At 46.1% G+C, this 22,728-nt stretch overlaps 1 protein-coding gene across 1 annotated transcript in view; it reads right to left on the bottom strand.

Annotated features, from left to right (window-relative positions):
* LOC144792796 (uncharacterized) overlaps positions 1–22,728 on the bottom strand; it is an 844,113-nt gene that overhangs the window by 576,694 nt on the left and 244,691 nt on the right. The window contains exon 28 of the mRNA XM_078667999.1: positions 4,286–4,466. Within this exon, the coding sequence (XP_078524125.1) occupies positions 4,286–4,466 (181 nt within the window). The remainder of the gene's footprint in view (positions 1–4,285; positions 4,467–22,728) is intronic.

Below are 22,728 nucleotides of genomic sequence, written 5' to 3'. Positions count from 1 at the left end.
GTTGCTTTCTTGTTCCTTACTTAATCTTACCCGTTGTGCGTTGTCCTGTGTTTTCATGTTTTTGTGTAGTATTTTGTTGAGTCTGATAATTTTATCATTAGCTCATTGAAAATTAATGCTATGGCATTGATTTCTATATAAGGCACTGTTAATGTTCCATAAAGTGATTCTTTATTTAACTTTTTGTAATCTTTATACTTATTCCTATCGTAAACCTTGAAGAGACTTTTGTTTTACTATTGTTTCATATATGTTGTTGATTGGAAATGGAACTTTTCAAGAACATTTTATTAATTTATTGCCTAAGAAAGTAAACACAGTACATAAATATAAGCACTGCAAGTAAATTCTTTAGGAAAAGTAACCCAAATATCAATTTGCAAATTGACAAATGACAAGAAACTATGTCAAACAATTAGATATAGAATTTGTGTTTTAAAAGATTAACTAGTATCTCGTGCACATGAGTTCTTCTCCATGGAATGCTTCGACTGACTTGATGTCCATGAGGTCTTTGTTGTTTTAGACCCCCAAGCAACCAAACCTACCAGCAAAAAGTTATTTGATCTCATTCCAGTATATGGGTAAGGATTAACATGTTCTCATGTTTACCAGTCCATGTTGAAAAGGGTCAGGGACCTAATGTTGGTGTGCCTGAGAATTATTTTGGCTGAGCAATCTGGTAGCACTTCCTGGAGGCAATCGGGGTGCTCCTTTGAAGGATGTATCTTATGCTCATGCAACCTGAGGGAACAGGAGTTGGGTAGATTTCCCTCATTGATTGTTGTAATATAGTTGTGTAGAAGGCTGTATATTTGCACATGCTACCTTACAGCCACTTTAGAGTACGTTTAATTAAAAAAACATATGAGATTCGGACTGCACTTTATTTTCATTACAGGAGTGTAACTCACTCTTACAGAAGGCAAAGACTTCTCTTTGATAGGCATTTGGTTCAAGCATAAAAGTCGTGCAGGAATGGACATTTGCAAGGGAGATAAATTACATTGTTTATGCTTAAGAACTGATGGTGAAAAGGGGCGTTTCACAATATAAGTCACCAATCTTTTAGCATTTCCAGACTATATCAGGATCCAAAGTATAGAGAAGCTGAGGGGTCAAGAATTACAAAAGCAGCTTGCTGGTTTTCATTACAACTGCTATGGGGCTCATCTCTAACATTGGCTACCTTCAGTTCATATTATGGTTTCATAAACTCCCATCATTGGATTACTTAGGGTGTCTTTTTTAACAGTGTTTTTGCAGCTGTTTAAGGGATGGGGTGTAATTAGTACTTGGGCTGACAATGTCAGAGGTCATTATGTTTTGATGCTGACATTTGGTATGTACAGTAAATCAGCCCTGGAAGAGAAGCAAAGGGTCTGGGCAAGAGGTACAGTAAGACAGTTGTCTGCATGGCCTCCAAACACTGTCCACAAGGAATGGCTTCAGAACAGCTCCATTTAAACTGCATGATCTGCTGGAAAGAGCCGGCCAGGGCAGTACTGAAAGGTTGCCAGATGGCAGACGGGCTCTCTGAGCCCGTCAAAAGCCCTTCGGAAAACCAAGTTGGATTCCTTTCTGACCAAGCCAATTAGAATGGCTCAGTCAGAAAGGAATCCGAAGAGGCACCTCCGATGTGGTTAGGATGGCTCCGACCGAGGGTCAGAGCCATTCCTAACCGCATCGGAATTGGCCCCTAAGGTGAGATCCCTGTCGATGTGGAAGAGCACACTTCTTCTAGGTAATGCCAATCAGTCTTCCTGAATCCAGCCCTTGATTGACTATTTTTGAAATGTCCGTTAGGCCAGCAGACATTTCGGGGCAGATTTATGTTAACTGGCGCATCCCCAGGGATGCGCCTGTTAATGTGCGCCACAGTGCGCCACAGATCCGCCACCCATGGTGCGCCGCATTTACAATGCGGCGCTCCATGGGGCAAAAACGGCACAGATGCGTGACGCATCTGTGCCGTAAAGGTGGCGCATTGCTGGAGTTGCGTCGCAAGCGCGACGCAGCTCCAGCAAGGCTCGGGGTTGCCCCATCTTTGCAATGCTGCGTCAAGACCTACGCCTGCTTCAAGCAGGCGCAGGGTTTTGACGCAGCATTGGCCTAAAAGTGACTGAGTGAAATCTTATAGATTTCACTCAGCCACTTTTGCGAGGCGCACCTGCCGCGGAACGCCCACCCTGCGCCGGAACGCCCACAAGCGGCGCAGGGCTTTACAACGTGACGCATCTGTCTAGATGCGTCACGTTGTAAATGGGTCGTAGGGATGCGCCACGTTTACGCCGCAGTTGCGTGATGCAAACGTGGCGCATTCCCAACATAAATCTGCCCCTTCAAGTATTGATACGAACCACGGTCAAGGCGGTTCCTGCCAATGCATCGCAACTTTGCCATACAGCTCCGTCAAATATGACAGAACCGCACAACAGTTACAATTGTATTTGCATTTTCAAAAACAAAATCCCAAACCACGATTTGTTTTTTAAATGAAATTAAAAAATGCCCCTCTCGCCATGGCAGTTATCTCACATGGTGAGGGGTACATCATTTGCAGTTATCACGAGTAGTGATGGGCAGACATAGAGGTCAACTGCTGACAGCCATTACTCTGTCTGACTGTCAGAGGGATGTTTAACCACAACAGAGATTAAGTCATCTCTGCTGTAGTTACACCAAAGGTCCGCCCACATTTAAATCAGGCAGGCAGACCAATATGTTTTCGAAAAAGTTACTCTGTTGCTGCCAACATATAAATAGGGCCCAGAGTTTTGTCTTGAACAGCCCTAATATCATCTCATTTTGCAGCCACCACTTCTGGCTATGTGCACTGCAACGTGCAATAAATCATGACTCTCAAGACAGGTCTCACTTTAACCGCATGCGCGCTAAGCGTTTTCCCGCTGTGCGCTACGTTTTTCAAGAACCTGCGGTCATGAGCGTACGAGAGGCGTAACTCATGACGAGCTGAGCTCGTCATGAGCGTCGAAGGGGTTAAAGATTTGACAATGCAAAGGATTTGTTTTTAATTGAATGTTTCTCAATATCACTCTGATGCAAGAAGAAAGCTCATGTGCAGTGCAAATGTTCGATTTGCACTGCAATCAGTATCTCCCTTTGCATTGTGGGGATTGTTCAAAGTCACCACACCACAAAAGTGATAGTTTTCAAAATTAGCAAACTGACCATCTCAAGTATGCCCCTATATGGGCACCAGTTGTAAGTTTGCGAATAGCAATAGCAATGAAGGACTGGTGTTCCTCAAGGCCACCACCCCTGCATTTGCAGCCATTTTCTGAGAGTTGCGAAGGGAATCCTACTTTTTTAATGTGCATGAGACATGATTTTTGTGACTCCTATCAAATTCCAGTTTTGGACTGTGGCATATTAATTCATTCATCACAGTTCCAAAAATGACCGGGTCACTACAGGTTAGTAGCTGTGCTAAAAGAGTAAGGGGCAGATTTATGATAACTGGCGCATCCCCAGGGATGCGCCAGTTATTTTGCGCCGCAGCTCCGCCACCCATGGTGCGCCGCATTTACAATGCGGCGCACCATGGGGCAAAAACGGCACAGATGCGTGACGCATCTGTGCCGTAAAGGTGGCGCATTGCTGGAGTTGCGTCGCAAGCGCGACGCAGCTCCAGCAATGCTCGGGGGTGCCCCATCTGTCCAATGCTGCGTCAAGCCTTACGCCTGCTTCAAGCAGGTGCAGGGTTTTGACGCAGCATTGGCCTGAAAGTGACTGAGTGAAATCTTATAGATTTCACTCAGCCACTTTTGCGAGGCGCACCTGCCCCGGAATGCCCACCCTGCGCCGGAACGCCCACATATGGCGCAGGGCTTTACAACGTGACGCATCTGCCTAGATGCGTCACGTTGTAAATGGCTCGTAGGGATGCGCCATGTTTACGCCGCAGTTGCGTGACGCAAACGTGGCGCATGACCAACATAAATCTGCCCCTTAGTACTTTGCAGCCTAGATTCGTAAATTGGATCGCTAGTCCTCTCTGGAACATGCCATGTCACGGGGTAAGCATATGACCCATGTCAGTTGTAAGGTCCCAGTAGACCACTAACCACTTGCTGCATGCTACATTTTTATGGAGGGTATAGATCACTGTTTTTGCTGTGTGTACAGATTGTGTTTCTTTCAAGTGGGGCCTATAAAGTCTAGAAGAAGAATCTTAAAGGAGATGACCCCTATCAACATGGGTGGCTGGGTCAGGAAGTTGGGTAGTGTGTGATATGGACTATTTGTAAGCTGATCCACATACCTGCACATTTTAGGCCATCCCCAATGAGGCCAAGAGGACAAGGACCACATGTGTATCCAACACCAGGGGCACGAGTATCGTTGCAGGAGTTACTGACATAACAACTCTCTATCTGGCAAGCATCATAATCATCTGTGCAGTACCTCCCTGTATATGCTTCAGTGCAGCCACATTCTGCTGTCTGAAATAAAAAACATAAAATGTTACCATGTTACCAGACTGACCTTCCTCGCTAAAGGTTACAGATCTAGTACAATGCACATATTCAACAAAGTGAATTCATTTAGAGTTAAGTGGGGAAGAAATTAAAAGAAATCAGCAAACATTGGTAATGCCAATAGGCCTGACTTTGAAGAATGAATCCTTCTGTTTGCATGCCCTAGCCCTTTAAAGGCTCACATATTGGCACTGGCACCATTTCCATAAGTTTCAGAGCTCTCAAGGTTCGAAGGCCCATCTGTGAGTAAAGTATCCAATCCAGTCCAGAAGTTCTTGAGGGTAGATTGTTTACCAGGTCTAGAAGTGACTCATTACCCAGCACACATACATTACAATTGGTTTTGACTAGTGCTTAATTTGAGCCAGTGGTTTCCGGTGCGCAGCACCAGCACTTAATTGTCAACAGCAGCATTTATGATGGTCCACCATATTGTTGAGCTATCTGTCCATTTTTGATGTTCAATATACATGAAAATATGAATAATACATGCTGCCCACTACATTGTGTTAGCTTTGGGTGGACTGGAATAGTCTGAATTGTGACACTTGTAGGAGTGTGATGTTGTGTTAGTAATGTCATTGGTAGCACTAGCAGGGACAACAGATACTGCATCCTGCAATAGCCTCCTGAGAAGGACCCTGGCACTTACTTTTTTACAAATTAATTAACTTCTGTGAAGAGCGTCTCCACCTGAAACTCTCCATGTGGGAGGTGAAGGTTTTGAAGAGGAGGAGTCATTGTTCTGCCAGATGAACTCCCCAGGACTTTCAAACCATTGAAAAGGATCTTGTAAGTCAGAGTGATTGCTAAATCTACAAGTTACTTTTTTAGATTGCACAAACACTTTACAACCGTCTTCACTCCCTAGACTCCCATGAAAGTCCTCACTGCTTCAAGGTGGTTGCAGTAAAGGAGTTTCAAATACTGTGACAGTGAAACAGTTTTGCACATAAGAGTGCACAAAGTGCGCTATCAAGATGTCATTTGGCCAGCGGGCTGAGGTCAGAGACTCTGCATGGGCCTCACATATTCACTTATGGTAAGGGTTCCTACAAAGGATCTCTGTTATTTGCTCGATTAATCTGTGGTCCCTCACATCCAATGCCAAGAGTTATTAGAGAACCTGGCCAAGGAGGGGAAGTAAGCAGTCAATCTTCACCTGTATACCACTTTCTGCTGATTTGAATGCACATTTAAAATATAGGGGCATATTACCAACGATTAGCGATATTTATCGCTAACTAGGCTTAGCAACAAATTTTTTATCGCTAAGCATCGCCGGAAATTATCGCTGAGATAACGTGCTATTAGCAACGTTTATCTCCAAAGCGATAAATATTCAGGCGATAGCGTGAATATCACTGAGAATACAGCGATATTCACGCATTAGCGACAAAATGCTCTTAGCCATGTTATCCACCTCCCATTGGATAACATGGCTAAAAACTCGTCAGAGCAGGCGTTAGTTTTTAGCGATAGCGGGAATATTTCCAACGCCTTACCTGCCTTGCTAATAGGCGATAGCGACATTAGCTGACTGCTTACAGTCGCTAACAGGTTGGGTACGCCCACTTTGCATGTCATTAGCGATAAATATCGCTGACATGCAAAGTGGGACCCAAACCGCTCGCTATCGCCTAAAGCTGTCGCTAACTGCTGTTAAGTCTTTAATGAATATATATGAAACAATCCATCCAGAACTAAAACAAGATCTGTATGCTAACCAATAGATTCTGTCCCATCCATAGTCTCAGTGGAACAGGAGAGTTAGGGGTCCATTACCATGTCGGGCGGATCGCCACCGCCATGGTGACGGTGGCGATCCGCCCGACATAAATGCCCGCCCGCCACCCTTTTCCCCCTGCCACATTACAATGGCGGGGGGGACCGCAGCGGAGGCAAACACTGCCAGCCACTTTTCCGCCCTGGTCGCCTTGCGGCCGGGGTGGAAAAGGGTTCATATGGTGGCGGTGTCTATCAGACACCGCCAGCCATATTTGAATGGGCGTCTGCAGTTGCTTTTCCGTGGCGGCAATACCGCCACGGAAAGGCTAGCGGACTTCACTCTGGGGGCCCCGTGCGGGCCCCCAGAATGATGGAGAGTATGGGGGTGCACCCGGGGGTACCTGTGGTACCCCCCTGCATTAGCATAATCAAAGCGTCAGGCACCGCGCGGTGCCTGCTGCTTTGATTATGCAAATGCTGAAATGCTTTTTTGGCATTGTGGCGGGCGGTGCAGAGAGCACCGCCCGCCACAATGCTAAAAATATAGGATGTGCCCACCACTGTGGCGGGCACATCCTAATACTCCCCACCGTACCCCCGCCCTTATGGCGGGAGCGGTCTCGATTACCACGAGGATGGCAGGCGGGCAAAGTCCGCCCGCCATCCTAATGACCCCCTTAGTCTTTTGATCATGACTATAAGGAGTTAATCAGTGTCGAGAATCAACAGATATCATGGAGCGCCCAGTCCTAATTCAAGATCTACTAGTATTTACTGCTCATGAGTGTTCAACTTTAATTCATGCTCTTGGTTCTTTTATATCTTACTGCAGCCTATTATGAACAATTAATTATTAATTGGTAATTATTAATTGATTTTAATTATGTAATTTAGGGAATACTCATTTATTTTAATTATATTTTAGTTGTAGGCTGCTAGGTTTGTATGGGGGTCTGAGGTAGGAAGTTAATTAAGTAATAATGAATAATGTATTAATAATTTCTAATTAATCTGTCCGTCAGTCAATATAACTTTATTTGGCACAAGGCCATAAAAGCTAGGAACATGCCATTCAGATATTCAGATAACAGAACATTAGTACTAGAGCAATAAAAAAATGCCACGATTAAAAAATTCTGTAATAATGTTAAAATGTAAAGTATTTAAAATGAATATTTAAACAGCTGTAGACAGTACTCAAAAATATTGTATACAGATTTCAAGCAATAGTTAAAAGACATTAAAAGAAGGACCATAATTCATATAGGTGCTAAAAAGGAATGTGCTTTTTAACTCGGGATTTTACATTTTTTAAAGCTCAACAGATAAAACTTGTAACAGAAAAGCAACAGAGTTCTGGCTCTAGATGTAAACGGCCTGACAAACAGATACTGTAGGAACTGGCACCACATGAATGCAGAACAGACCATTGAAAAAGTATTCCGGGTTAAGCGTAAAAAACAAAAAGTGTGTGAGTGTTTGTTTGGCAATACCATCAAAGGGACAAGGAGGTAGACTGTAAAACCATAAGCCCTGCTCAGGGTAAGCAACCAGAAAATGAATTAGGTTAGATAAAACCTATGTTTGGAATTGGTTACGCAAAGGAGGTAACATTCAAATCCCACTTCTACTTTAAGATCTAGATAACAGGTTACTGTAGCTGAGAAATGTTATTTATTCAATCAATCAATCAATCATAACATTTGTATAGCGCGCTACTCACCCGGACGGGTCTCAAGGCGCTTGGGGGAGGGGTCCGCTACTGCTCAAACAGCCAGGTCTTGAGTTGTTTCCTGAAGGCGCGATGGTCCTGTGTCAGCCGGAGGTGGATGGGGAGGGAGTTCCATGTCTTGGCTACCAGGTAGGAGAAGGATCTTCCTCCGGCGGTGGCTCTTCAGGTGCGTGGTACGGCGGCGAGGGCGAGGCTTGTAGAACGTAGCTGGCGGGTGGGCGTGTAGAAGGTCAGCCGGTCGTTGAGGTACTTGGGGCCCAGGTTGTGGAGAGACTTGTGTGCGTGGGTAAGGAGCCTGAACGTGATCCTTTTGCTGACGGGGAGCCAGTGCAGGTCCCTCAGGTGGCCGGAGATGTGGCTGCGTCGGGGATGTCCAGGATGAGTCGGGCGGAGGCGTTCTGGATGCATTGGAGTCTTTTCTGTAGCTTGGCTGTGGTTCCGGCGTAGAGGGTGTTACCGTAGTCCAGTCGGCTGGTGACGAGTGCCTGGGTGACCGTCTTCCTGGTTTCGGTCGGGATCCATCGGAAGATTTTGCGGAGCATGCGTAGGGTGTTGAAGCATGATGAGGAGATGGCGTTGGCTTGTCTGGTCATCGAGAGGGAAGAGTCCAGGATGAAGCCCAGGTTGCGTGCGTGGTCTGTTGGCTTGGGAGCGGTGCCCAGGGCGGGAGGCCACCAGGAGTCGTCCCAGGCGGAGGGCGATGGTCCCAGGATGAGGACTTCCGTCTTGTCTGAGTTCAGTTTCAGGCGGCTGTTCTTCATCTACTCGGCTACGTCTTTCATTCCTTCGTGTAGGCTGGTTCTAGCGGTGGCAGGGTCTCTGGTGAGGGAGAGGATCAGTTGGGTGTCGTCGGCGTAGGAGATGATGTTGAGGTTGTGTTGGCGTGCGATGGCTGCAAGTGGTCTCATGTAGACGTTGAAGAGGGTGGGGCTGAGTGATGATCCTTGTGGGACACCGCAGATGACTTTGGTGGCCTCGGATCGAAACGGGGGGAGGCGGACTCTCTGGGTTCTTCCGGCGAGGAACGAGATGATCCACTCCAGTGCCTTCTCTTGGATTCCGAAGTTGCTGAGGCGTTGGACTAGGGTGCGGTGGCAGACAGTGTTGAACGCTGCGGAGAGGTCCAGGAGGATCAGGGCTGCTGATTCCCCGTTGTCGAGCAGGGTTCTGATGTCGTCGGTGGCTGCGATGAGGGCGGTCTCGGTGCTGTGGTTGGCTCGGAATCCGGACTGCGAAGGGTCGAGGGATCCGTTCGTCTCGAGGAAGGCGGCAAGCTGTCTGTTGACGGTCTTCTCGATGACTTTGGCAGGAAAGGGGAGGAGCGAGATGGGGCGGAAGTTCTTGAGGTCGGTGGGGTCCGCTGTTGGTTTCTTCAGTAGGGCGCTGAGCTCGGCATGCTTCCAGCTCTCCGGGAAGGTGGCGGTGTTGAAGGAGGTTAGAGAGTCTCTTTTGGGTTCTATGTTGAAAGAACACAGATTTTACCCCGTTGTGAGCACTGCCAGCAATTTCATTTGGAACTCATTTACCATTCAGATAATAATTTATCGCAGCAATTAATGTATCCTGCTTGATTTAAGTAAAATTAAATGAACAATAATAAAATAAGGCCCATGTTCATTTAAGGCATATCAATATTTAACAATTTCAATGCTGTAACCTATAGTACAATAATGTTTTTCTGCCTCACTTCAGCCAAAGTGAACGTTATTTATTATTGCATAGTAATTTTTATAAATTTTTACATATAAAAAAGGCATAAGAGAAATATATATCCTGTCAGTGTATCTACATTATATACATGTGTATATTTGAAAGTGAATAATGATCCCCAGTGAAATAACCATAACCAAACTCGTGTGATATATTCAGTGCAGTGGAAAAATGTAAAAGATGTTTATTGGTACAGAGAAGAGGAGCCAATTGGACTACGATACAATCAATTGTTTAGATTTATTGAGGGCTCTGTCTTTTTTAGAAAGCCGACAACGTTTCGACCCTCTTGCGGTACAGGATCTCTTCAGGACAAAAATTCAAGGTTCAAGGATAAAATCCAGAAGCCCAACGATGGTTTCAATGACTGAATCAAGATGCCAGTGTAGTAATTCCTTTGAAATAGATGGATGTCGGGCACTTCCCGTTGGGAAGGAAAGCCACAACTAGGCTTCTGGAATGTTCGCGGTAACAAAATGACTGTAGATATTTACTAATGTTAGTAGGTAAATATCTTACAAGGTTGCGAGTAACAGCTCTACTCCACCTAGAGATTAGTTCCTTGGCTGTGTCCATTCATCGGTCCATGCCTTGTCATTCTCAGTACGATTGAGAAGAACAAGTTACTTACCTTCGGTAACGCTTTTTCTGGTAGATACTATATCTGCCTGTGGATTCCTCACCTTGTGAATATCCCCCTTGCGTCAGCAACGTTCAGAATTTTTTCTTCGTAGCACGCCGGCGTGGACGACGTCATAGGAGCACGGCATCGCGCGCGACTCCGTCTGACGTCACCGACTCCTTATTAGGCCCACGTCGGCGTGATGACGTCAGTTCCGCCCTTTTTTCCGTGCCTTCGAGGCACACGGACGGACCAACGACAGCAAATATGCATATATACAATGTAAACAGTACATACAAACCATAATAGCACACAGTGCATAGCAAAGGTATCAAACCCCAAAATATATACAAACAATAAAACCAGGTATAGCAGAGTGGACAACGGGGAGGCGGGTGGGCATGTGAGGAATCCACAGGCAGATATAGTATCTACCAGAAAAAGCGTCACCGAAGGTAAGTAACTTGTTCTTCTGATAGATACATCTGCCGTGTGGATTCCTCACCTTGTGAATAGAGTCCCACAGCAGTCCCCACTCCCGGAGGAGGGTGACCACTCTGCTATACCAGGAAATCAGAGCGCGTGAAGTGGCCGTCCCTCCTCACCTCGGTATCCAAGCAGTAGTGGTTCGCGAAAGTGTGGAGGGTGGCCCAAGTCGCGGCTCTGCAAATGTCCTCAACAGGTACACCTCTAGACAAAGCAGATGTTGCAGACTTTGCTCTAGTTGAATGTGCTCTAATACCCTCAGGAGGGTCCTTACCCGCAAGGGAGTAGCAGATCTTGATGCACAGGATTATCCACCTGGAAAGTGTGCGCTTGTGCACCGCTCTGCCCTTCCGACAGCCAGCAAAACCAACAAACAGCTGGTCGTCCACCCGGAAGTCCTTAGTCCTGTCCAGATAGAAAGACACCGCCCTCTTAGGGTCCAGACGGTGCAGTCTCTCTTCCTCCTTAGAAGGGTGAGGGGGAGGATAGAAGGTAGGAAGGGTAATGGACTGTCCAAGATGGAAGGGAGTAACCACCTTAGGCAGAAAAGCAGCCCTGGTCCTGAGAACCATCATTTCAGCATGAATGGTAAGGAATGGGGGCTTGGAACTAAGAGCCTGAAGCTCACTTACCCTCCTTGCCGAGGTGATTGCAACGAGGAAGATCGTTTTAAAAGAAAGAAACCTCAATGGACACTTGTGCAAGGGTTCAAAGGGAGAACCCATTAAGAAGGTCAGCACAAGATTCAAATCCCAATGAGGAACAACAAAAGGAGTAGGAGGGAACATATTTGTTAGACCCCTCAAAAACCTTAAAACCACCGGAGATTTAAAAAGAGAGGGCTGATACGGCAAACAGAGAAATGCCGATAAGGCCGAAAGATACCCCTTGACCGTGGCCACAGCAAAACCTTGCTGCGCCAGAGAAAGAGCAAATTGTAAAATGACAGATAAATGAGCCTTCAAAGGGTCAACATCCTTCTCCCTGCACCAAGAAACAAATTTAGACCACCTATAGGAATAAATGGACTTAGTGGTGACACGCCTGGCAGAAAGAATGACATCCACCACATCGTGAGGGAGAGAAAAAGAACTCAAGTTGCCCCGTTCAATCTCCAGGCATGAAGGTGTAATGTCTGGAGGTGGGGGTGTAGAACCTGCCCCTCCATCTGAGAGAGGAGGTCTGCCCTGTGAGGGAGACGGAGCGGCGGGTGAGAGGAGAGGTGGAGAAGGTCTGTGTACCACACCCTTCTTGGCCAATCCGGGGCGATCAATATGTGACTTGGACCCGGTCTTGGCGAATCTTCCTCAGAACCCGAGGAATCAAGGGTATGGGAGGAAACGCGTAAAGGAGTTGATTTCCGCAACTCAACTGAAACGCGTCCCCCAAGGCTCCTTGCAACGGATACTGGAGACTGCAGAATGACGGGCAGTGAGCATTCTCGCAAGTGGCAAACAGGTCCACCCGAGGAGCACCCCACATCTGAAAGATGTCGTGAACCACCTCCGGGTGAAGCCTCCACTCGTGGTCGGCAGAGAACTGCCGACTGAGACTGTCTGCACGAACGTTCAGAACCCCGGCCAGATGATTTGCCATCAGACAAATCTGATGGTCCTGAACCCAGGACCAGAGACGCAGAGCCTCTCTGCAGAGACACTGCGACCCTACTCCTCCCTGCTTGTTGATGTACCACATCGCGGTCGTGTTGTCCGTCAGGACTTGAACCGACTGACTGCGAAGGGAAGGGAGGAAGGCCTTCAGCGCCAAACGTATCGCCCGCAATTCCAGAAGGTTGATGTGAAGCAACCTTTCTTCTGGAGACCAAAGGCCCTTGACCTCCAGGTCCCCCAGATGAGCACCCCACCCGAGAGTGGATGCATCCGTTATCACTGTGGCCACTGATGGAGGCAGTTGAAAAGGCTTTCCTTGAGACAGATTGCCTTCCACGCCCCACCAAGACAGATCCGCTGCAGCTTCTCTGGAGATCCTCACTGACTCCCTGAGATCTCCGTTGTGTTGATACCACTGCCTGCGGAGGCACCACTGGAGTGCCCTCATGTGCCAGCGTGCATGACTGACCAACAGAATGCAAGAAGCCATCAGACCGAGCAGACGAAGGACCTTCAGGACTGGAACAACCGCTCCATTGTAGAATAAAGGAATCATCTTCTGTATGTCGTGAATCCTTTGAGGTGGAGGGAATGCACGACATACAGTAGTGTCCAGTACCGCACCTATGAACAGGTTGCGCTGGGAGGGCACCAGGTGAGACTTGGGTACATTGATCGAAAAACCCAACCTGTGCAACAACTGAGTTGTCTCCTGCAGATGATGAAGCACCTTCTCCGGCGACTCCGCTTTGATCAGCCAGTCGTCCAGATAGGGGAACACAGGTATCCCAGATCCCCTGAGATGCGCAGCCACCACTGCCATCACCTTGGTGAAAACTCGAGGCGCAGTAGTAAGCCCAAACGGAAGGACCGCAAATTGGTAGTGCTGCGATCCCACCGTAAAACGGAGATACTTTCTGTGCGACTTCAGAATGGGGATGTGAAAATACGCATCCTGCAAGTCGATCGACACCATCCAGTCTTCTTCCATCAGCGCTTGAAGAACCTGAGCAAGGGTGAGCATTTTGAACTTCTCCTGTTTGAGATAGAGGTTCAAAATCCTGAGATCCAGGATTGGCCGAAGCCTGCCATCCTTCTTGGGTATCAAGAAATACCGGGAGTAGCACCCTTGACCCCTCTCCTGCTCTGGAACCACCTCTATTGCACCCTTTCGGAACAGAGCCAGGACTTCTTCCTGCAGGAGCAGCAGGTGGTCCTCCGAACAATAACCTTGGCAAGGAGGGTAATTGGGAGGGAACTCCTGAAAGGGAAGTGCATACCCATTTTCCACGAGATTGAGAACCCAAAGATCTGATGTAACCGATTCCCAATCTCGTAGAAAATGAGTAAGCCGACCCCCTACTGGCCCCACATGATCCAGAATGGTGGATCTAGGGCTGCTTTGCTGATGCGGGTGGGGGTTGGGTATTATTGGAGGAAGTGGAGGAAGAGGAGACTTGACGCCCACGTCCACAACCCTTCTGTCTACCTCTATTGGACGTATACAGAGGGTTCTGCTGTTGCTGCTGTTGTTGTTGGCCTTGTCTGAAGGGACGAAAAGAGGATCTACCAAAGCCTCTAAACTTTCTAGTTGTCGACCATCTCATCTGGAGACCCAAGGATCTTGCAGTAGCACGGCTATCTTTAAACCTTTCCAAGGCGACATCCGCTTTTTTACCAAAAAGGCCAGTCCCTTCAAAAGGCAAGTCCAGCAACGTAGATTGCACATCCGCAGAGAAATCAGAGGATTTTAACCACGCGGCCCTCCTGGTCGCAATAGAAGAGCCCATAATCCTGGCAACAGAATCAAGGGTGTCCATGCCACTCTGAATAACCATGCGTGCAGCAGCCTGAGTGTCTGAGACCACCTCATTAAAGTTCTTTCTATCTTCCTCAGGAAGCTTAGATGATAACTGCTTCACAGAATCCATCAATGCATGGACATACCTTCCTAAAAGACAAGTAGCATTAGTGGATTTAAGAGCCATGCTCCCTGAAGAGAAAGTCTTCTTTGCAGACTGATCCAACTTTTTTTAGTCTTTGTCCGCTGGCACTTGAGGGAAAGAGCCTGCAGCCCTGTTAGAACATGCCGCCTGCACTACAAGACTTTCAGGAGAGGGGTGCGAAGAGAGAAACTCAGGGTCACCAGGAGCCACCCTGTAGCGCCTTGCAATAGATCTTGAAACCGCAGGAGCAGATAATGGTCTCTTCCAGATCTCTTTTATTGGATCTGATAAGGCATCAGTGAACAGTAACGTAGGTTCAACAATAGAAGAGGGAGAGTGCAAGACTTCAGTAAGTATGTTGGGCTTGTACTCAACCGTGGGCAGTTTCAAGTTGAGAAGATCTGCAGCCTTCCTAATAACGACGTGATAGGGTGCCACGTCCCTAGAAGGAGCATCAGAAGCTGAAGGTAAACCCCACTCAGGAGAGAGCTCCAGACCACTAGCATCACGTAGGTCTTCAAAGTCATCATCATGATCAAGAAGTTCACCCTCTTCCACATCTGAATCTTCATCTCCCTTTTCTTCCAGAAGACGCTGAGCCCTTCGTCTCGACCACTCTATTCGAATCGAAGTCGACGGATTCGGTAACGACTCCGACAGAGCCGGATTCGACGTCGAGCGAGGAGTCGGGGCAGCCGGAGGACGAGACTCACGGACAGGTGTGGAACCTCGATCCAAACTACGAGGTCGATCCGGAGTCGGCGAAGCCGCATGCGGAGTCGAAGACCTCGGTGGCGCCGTACCGAGCCAAGGTGTAAGAGGCGCCGGCATAAAAGGCATAAATGGAGCTGGGGCGTACGACTGAGGAATGCCCAAATTGTATGATAATGGACCCATGGGACCAACAGGTGCTCCAGTGGGGTACATCGCTCTGGAATACACCCCAAACATCGCATTGAGAAAATGCGAGCGGTCCTGACCAGGACCAGGAAAGGGAGGGTACGAACCTACCGGATGCTCTAAAGGAGGTCGATCCGACACAGGTTCATTCTGACCCTCTTGGTCCACAGGAGTCTCCATCGGAGTCGGAGTTTTAGGAACTACCTCTTCTTCTTCCTCATGTTCCGAAGAATGTAAAGATACCGGATCCAGTTCCGGTTCCGGAGTCGGGGAACCTCCGATGGACTGAACAGGAGAAGGAGAAACGAAGTCCTTATGGTGTTTGTGAGACTTCTTCTTCGAATCTGAAGATTCCTTCTCCGAATGATGCTTTGAGCTGTGCTTTCTCCTCTTGTGCTTCCTCTTCGAGGAGCTCGAAGCGTGACCCGAAGTCGACTTCGATCTCGATCTTGATCTCTCTCTGGACCTCGACCTCGCTTTGGATCTCGACTCCGCTCTGGACCTCGACGCCGACCTCGACTTCGATCGAGACCTTTGTTTCGATCTCGAGCGTCTCGACGTCGACCTCGAAGATCTCCCAGCATCTCTTCCCTTTACCTTCACGAGAAGTAGTTTTGCTTCACGCTCTCGAAGCGCCTTTGGTTTCATCTTAAAACAAGATCGACAGTTCTTAACGTCGTGGTCTGAACCCAGACACCACAAACAATCGCTATGTGGGTCGGTGATTGACATCATGCGGGCACAAGACCCACATTGTTTAAATCCTGTCTTCCTCGACGACATCCTCGATGAAGAAATAAATCGCAAAGGAGAAACAGTAAAGATTAAACAATAGCCAGATACTAAGTATCGAGAAGATCCCGAAAACCGTTAGCGTCGGAGACGCGGAAAAAAGGGAACTGACGTCATCACGCCGACGTGGGCCTAATAAGGAGTCGGTGACGTCAGACGGAGTCGCGCGCGATGCCGTGCTCCTATGACGTCGTCCACGCCGGCGTGATACGAAGAAAAAATTCCGAACGTTGCTGACGCAAGGGGGATATTCACAAGGTGAGGAATCCACACGGCAGATGTATCTATCAGAAATTCACCTACTATGATTAGTAAGGATCTACTTACCACGCCGTGTAGGGATTAACAGAAACACCCATATCTCTATGGGAGCTTGTGCTGCAGCCGGTTTCCGAAGAAAAACTTAGTTTTGCTGACTCAAGGAGATGAAGGCTGACCCTCCCCAATTTAATTAATTATTTAACTGATTTTTAACTATTCTGAATATGGAATACTGATTTCATTTTTTTTAACGGATATTTTAGTTAGAGGGAGTTAGACTTGTATGGGGAAGAGGATATGAAGTTCATAAATTATGAATTCATTATTATTTGTGCAATAATTGATTGTACTTTAAAAGTTTCAAAGATGGAATATTAATTTATTTTAATTATATTTTAGTAGTGGCCTGTTAGGTTTGTAGGGGTTTAGGCTGGGAAGTTAATTAAGTAATAAAAAACAAGTCATTATTAATTGTTAACTATTTCTTTAATTAATTTTAAATATGAAAATCATTGAATATTTATTTTTTAAGTAATATTTTAGGTGAGGCTGCTAGGTTTGTAGGGGTATGGGGTGGCACGTTTAATAATTGAGATATAATTTTTATTTTATTTATTAATTGATAATTATTTTATTAAATGGTAATTATGTAAATTGATTGTTTTTTAACTTTTACTACACACACAGACTCGCACACATATATTTTAATAATTTTTAGGAGTTTTAATGTTTTTTCCACATTCACGGCATTCAATATTTATGTAGTGTATAAGAAGCGAAGTACTCTCCCTACTCTTTTTTAGACTGCAGTTGGAATAATAAAATCAACCTCTTTGCAATTCAACACTTTCGCTTCTGTTTGGAATTGGACTGGGAATAGTTAATTTCATCCCTCCTAAATCTGAGGCCTTCTCTACTGATGCCCAGGGTGGAGTGGGAATAGCAAATGTTACCCCTCTGAAATCCAATGATTTCCGTACTGTTGCACAGACTGGAGTGGTAATAGTAAATGATACCCCTCCAAAGGCAAACACTTTCCCTACTGTTGCGCTGACTGAAGTAGGAATAGTACATTTCACCCCTCTGAAGTTCAAACCTTTCACTAGTGTTGTAATGTTTGGAGTGGCAATAGTAGATTTTACCCCTCTGAAGAACTACACTTTCCCTACCGTTGCATAAACTTGAATACGAGTATATGAGTAGTATATTTAATATTCTTAGACTCCAATCGTTTTCACAATGTTGGTTAAATGGAGTTCATTGCATTAGTTCTATCTTTTAATTTTTTTTAAAATTTGTTTTAATGTTTATAGTATTTTTGTAAATGTGTTTTTTAGACTTTCTAATTTGTTATATTTTATTTATTGTCTACATTTAATAATATATTTATCTTAATACATGTTTTATATTTATTATGGTTTAATTGTGTATATTTTATATATATAGTTAACGTGTAACAGAATAAAAACATATTTTACATTTTATTAATTTGAATATTATTTAAAATTCATTAGTATGAATATATCTATATATAAAAATATATTTAAAATATAAAAACATATACTGTAACATAAATTTGTATTATTTATGTTACCGTATATATATATATATATATATATATATATATATATATATATATATATATATATATATATATATATATATGTATGTATGTTTATATATAGTATTAAATATTAGTGGAATATATTTAATTTACATTATATTAAAATTATATTTTTAAATATTTAACATTTACTACTTTAAACTGTATTTATCTTTACAAAATCAATATTTTCGTCTGTTTTTGGAGGAAATTAGTGTCAACGGTATTTTTCCACTGATATTTTGGTACTCAGTAATAAAAGCATAGGATCACATCATTGAGCTAAACAACATTTTTGAGACAATATTTTTGTGAATGATACTGTTTATCATGATTGTGTCAGTGATCCTGTTTGCATTTGTACACTGAGCTAATAATTATATGTCACATATGAAATGGTATCAGAAATGCTCTTCATCAGGACGCTGATGTTTTATCTCAAAACCTTGTCACTACAGGGTACTGTGTACAGTTCCCATCCAGCTACAGCAGTAGATGACAAACATCTATCTTAAACTCAGCTATTAAAAGACTGAGGGGCAGATTTATGTTAACTGGCGCATCCCCAGGGATGCGCCAGTTAATGTGCGCCACAGTGCGCCACAGCTCCGCCACCCATGGTGCGCCGCATTTACAATGCGGCGCACCAAGGGGCAAAAACGGCACAGATGCGTGACGCATCTGTGCCGTAAAGGTGGCGCATTGCTGGAGTTGCGTCGCAAGCGCGACGCAGCTCCAGCAAGGCTCGGGGGTGCCCCATCTTAACAATGCTGCGTCAAGACCTACGCCTGCTTCAAGCAGGCGCAGGCTTTTGACGCAGCATTGGCCTGAAAGTGACTGAGTGAAATCTTATAGATTTCACTCAGCCACTTTTGCGAGGCGCACCTGCCCCGGAACGCCCACCCTGCGCCGGAACGCCCACAAGCGGCGCAGGGCTTTACAAATTGACGCATCTCCTAGATGCGTCACGTTGTAAATCGTTCGTAGGGATGCGCCACGTTTACGCCGCCTTGCGTGACGCAACAGCGGCGTAAACGTGGCGCAAGTGCCTCATAAATCTGCCCCTGAATATAACCTATTCTCACCAAAACTCAAAACAATTCTGTTCTACTCAAGGAGTTGGCAACTTCAAAATTCCCTGTCTCCCATTGTGGCGTCTCTAGGATTCATACTCAATACTGCTCTTTCTACAGTACCACACATTAATAAAGTCACCAAAATAGCAAATGCCCACGTTTCATGCCCTAACAAATTACACTTTTGTTAACACCTAACCAACTAAAGGCTGCTGTGCATGCTTACATTATATATCAGGCCTAGACGTTGGCTATGAAGTCCTGGTGCTCCTGCTACAGTCGTCACTGAACCCCATGAATGTCACATTCCATGCTATAGCCACACTTGCACCATATGTGCAAGTAATACGCCCCCCCCCCCCATTCATTCTGCTCTATATTGGCTGCCAGTTGAGATGAGTAGTAAGTTCAAGCTAGGTTGCCTCACACAAAAATCAGTGCACATTAAAAATACACTTTACTTCTTAGGTTTCATCTGAGTTCGAGCAGCGTCCACCTCATGAGATAAAGAGGGCTGTCCATCATGCTAATGTAACAGCTATTGAGTCTGGTGAGCCCAAAAAAAACACTGATTTAGGAACTTGACAGAATGTAGTCGTCAGCTACTGACAAGATCTGAATCAGCTGTCTAGGCTTTTTCTATACATATATCACTCATAAGGGCCTGGGAGAAAGATATTTTAGAGGAAACTCTGAAGAAATTATTCACAAAGATCTCTAAAAATTAAGACTATTTTTGCCCAAAGATTACAATTTTTTGTGAAAAATGTAAATGAGTAAGCAGAAGCTATCAAGAGGCAGATAGCAGTGACTTGTGCTTCAAAGGTCTCGGAAAATGCAGTCATAGGGGCAGATTTACAAGCCCCTTGCGCCTCATTTACGCTGCCGTTGCGTCACTTTTGTGACACAGCGGCGGCGCAAATCCTGCTCCATGGCGCGGGGGTACTTACAACATGACGCATCAGGGAGATGCGTCACGTTGTAATGCTCTGCGCCACATGTAGGCGTTCCTTTGCAGGGGGGGGGGGCGTTCCGGCGCAGGAACGCCTCCTAAAAGTGGCTGAGTGAAATCTACAAGATTTCACTCAGTCACTTTTAGTCCCATGCTGCGTCAAAACCCTGCGCCTGCCTGAAGCAGGCGTAAGGATTGACGCAGCATTAACTAGATAGGGCCCCCCGGAGCATTGCTGGAGCTGCGTCGCGCTTGCGACGCAACTCCAGCAATGCGTCACTTTTACGGCACAGATGCGTCACACATCTGTGCCGTTTTTGCACCATGGTGCGCCGCATTGTAAAGGCGACGCATCCATGATGGCGGAGCTGTGGCGCACAATAACTGGCGCATCCCTGCTGATTTGCAGGGATGCGCCAGTTATTGTAAATATGCCCCAAACTACTTAGGAAACATTTTAGGTGCTGTCCAGCACCCACTCATTGGTGCTAGCTTAGCATAACCTTATGTGGTGCTCAAACAGGGTCGAACCTAAACACAGCCAATAATGGTATTGGTCCTAAACCTGGACTTGGAAAAGCTCTGCAAACACAAATTAAAGGTCTGATTTGTCCTGCTTGCTTTGGCCTGATTTTGAACCACTGTACTTTTCGCGAGGGAGGTATGATGTCCTCCATTGTAGGGGCAATATCCTGAGAGTTTTGAACACTCACTCTCACATTCATAGGGGCAGATTTACAAGCCCCTTGCGCCACGTTTACGCCGCCTTGTGTCACGCAACAGCGGTGTAAACATGGTGCATCCCTGCGGGGCATTTACAACGTGACACATCTGGGAAGATGCGTCACGTTATAAAGCCCAGCTCCACAATGGGGGCGTTCTACAAGATTTCACGCAGGCACTTCTGCGACGCTGCTATGTCAATTCCTTACGCCTGCTTGAAGCAGGCGTAAGAACTGACGCAGCATGTTACGTATTGGGCGGCCCTGAGCATTGCTGAAGTTGCGTTGTGCTTGCGACGCGACTCCAGCAATGCGCCGCCCGTACTCCACGATGCGTCACGCATCTGCCCTTCCTTGCACCATGGTGCACCGCATTGTAAATGCGGCGCATCTGTGGTGGCGCAAGGAGGGAATTGCATGACGCATCGGTTCTGGTGCATCCCTGCTGATTTGCAGAGATGCGCCAGAAGACGTAAATATGCCCCAAAGTGCCTAATTTTTTAATTTGGCAGCCTGGTTGTTGTGCCTCAAATGTAATGGATTGCCCAACTGCTGAATTACAATTGTGATATATTGTACGTCACTTGAAATATAAAGCATGGAATATCTGTCACGTCTGAGATGGGCCCTAAGCACTTTATGATGAACAATGGAGGAAAGAGAAAGCCAAAGGTGATTACCTCATTGCAACAATTTCCTTAAACGATTTCAGCATTGTTTTTTTTTATCAGCCCTACGTAGCCATATATACAAAAGGGTTAGAATTCATCTCTGCAGTATCCTGGTTATAATGTGGTTCAGGTTATGCTAGTGTATTTCTCCCTGAATGATGTAATATGGAATGTTGGGAGTGAGAGGCAACAATTGAGAAGGGCTGAGCAGCACGCTGGCTGCTCCTGGTGGGGCTGAACTACTGGAATTGTAACTAATACAATAAATACTCCTGAAACATTACAAACAGCCTGGAGTCAGTTACTACATTTGTATGGCGACGACTTACCTCAATGTACCTGGGTGTGTACCTTTCAAGATCTTCCTTTTGAAGTGTGAAGTATCTGGGAACCTCCTGCCAAGCTGAAGAAACTCCTGTAACTTCAGCTGTGCTTACTCAACTACTGGCACACCTCAGCTTTACCAGTGACCTCTTCATTGGTCGCCCTCAGTTCCTGTCTTAACTGGGGCTCAGGTCTCTGTATTCTGTGCCTACAGCGTCTGTTTCAACTGCAGCTCAAGTCTGTTCCTCCTGTCCCTACAACGTCTGTTTTAGCTGCAGCCCAAGGAGGTTCCTACTCTGTCTACAAAGCCTCTACACGGAAGGTAATCAGCTGCAGACTGTTTGTGTCTCCAGTGAGGTACTTCTGTTTGTGTGCAAACCCGTATTCTGCATGTGCCTCACAAAATCAAGTTGGCTTGGGACAAGTTTTTAGTTGCGCACTGTTTGTCTCGCATCTACATGCTGTCTACTACCAGCCTTCACACAATACGTCTACGCTGTCATTACATATGTATACAGTGCTTCTATCTGTGTTTTTTACCCCAGTGGGAAGTGCAGTGCTTCTGTTTTACTTAAAGCTGTTTTAAGCAGTGTCAGTGTGTGGACAACCACTGAATTTTACGCGGAGTACATGTTGCACTAAAGGAACTGATATGGACATTAAGGGGCAGATTTATGTTAACTGGCGCATCCCCAGGGATGCGCCAGTTAACATGCGCCACGGTGCGCCACTGCTCCGCCACCCATGGTGCGCCGCATTTATGATGCGGCGCACCATGGTGCAAGGCAGTGAGGATGCGTGACGCATCTCTCGGCGTACGGGCGGCGCATTGCAGGAGTCATGTCGCAAGTGCGACATGACTCCTGCAATGCACAGGAGCCACCTATTCTATGCATTGTGCGTCACCCTTACGCCTGCTTCAAGCAGGCGTAAGGAAGTGACGTAGAAAGTGACTGAGTGAAATCTCATAGATTTCACTCAGCCACTTTTAGGAGGCGTTCCTGCGCAGGAACGCCCCCCCCTGCGCAGGAACGCCTCCTTATGGCGCAGGGCTTTCCAATGTGACGCATCTCTTAGATGCGTCACGTTGT

Source organism: Lissotriton helveticus, chromosome 11 (assembly GCF_964261635.1).
Source record: "Lissotriton helveticus chromosome 11, aLisHel1.1, whole genome shotgun sequence".
Lineage (NCBI taxonomy): Eukaryota > Metazoa > Chordata > Amphibia > Caudata > Salamandridae > Lissotriton > Lissotriton helveticus.
The sequence above is the reverse complement of the archived record's forward strand: the minus strand, read 5'-3'. Positions and strand labels throughout refer to the sequence as shown.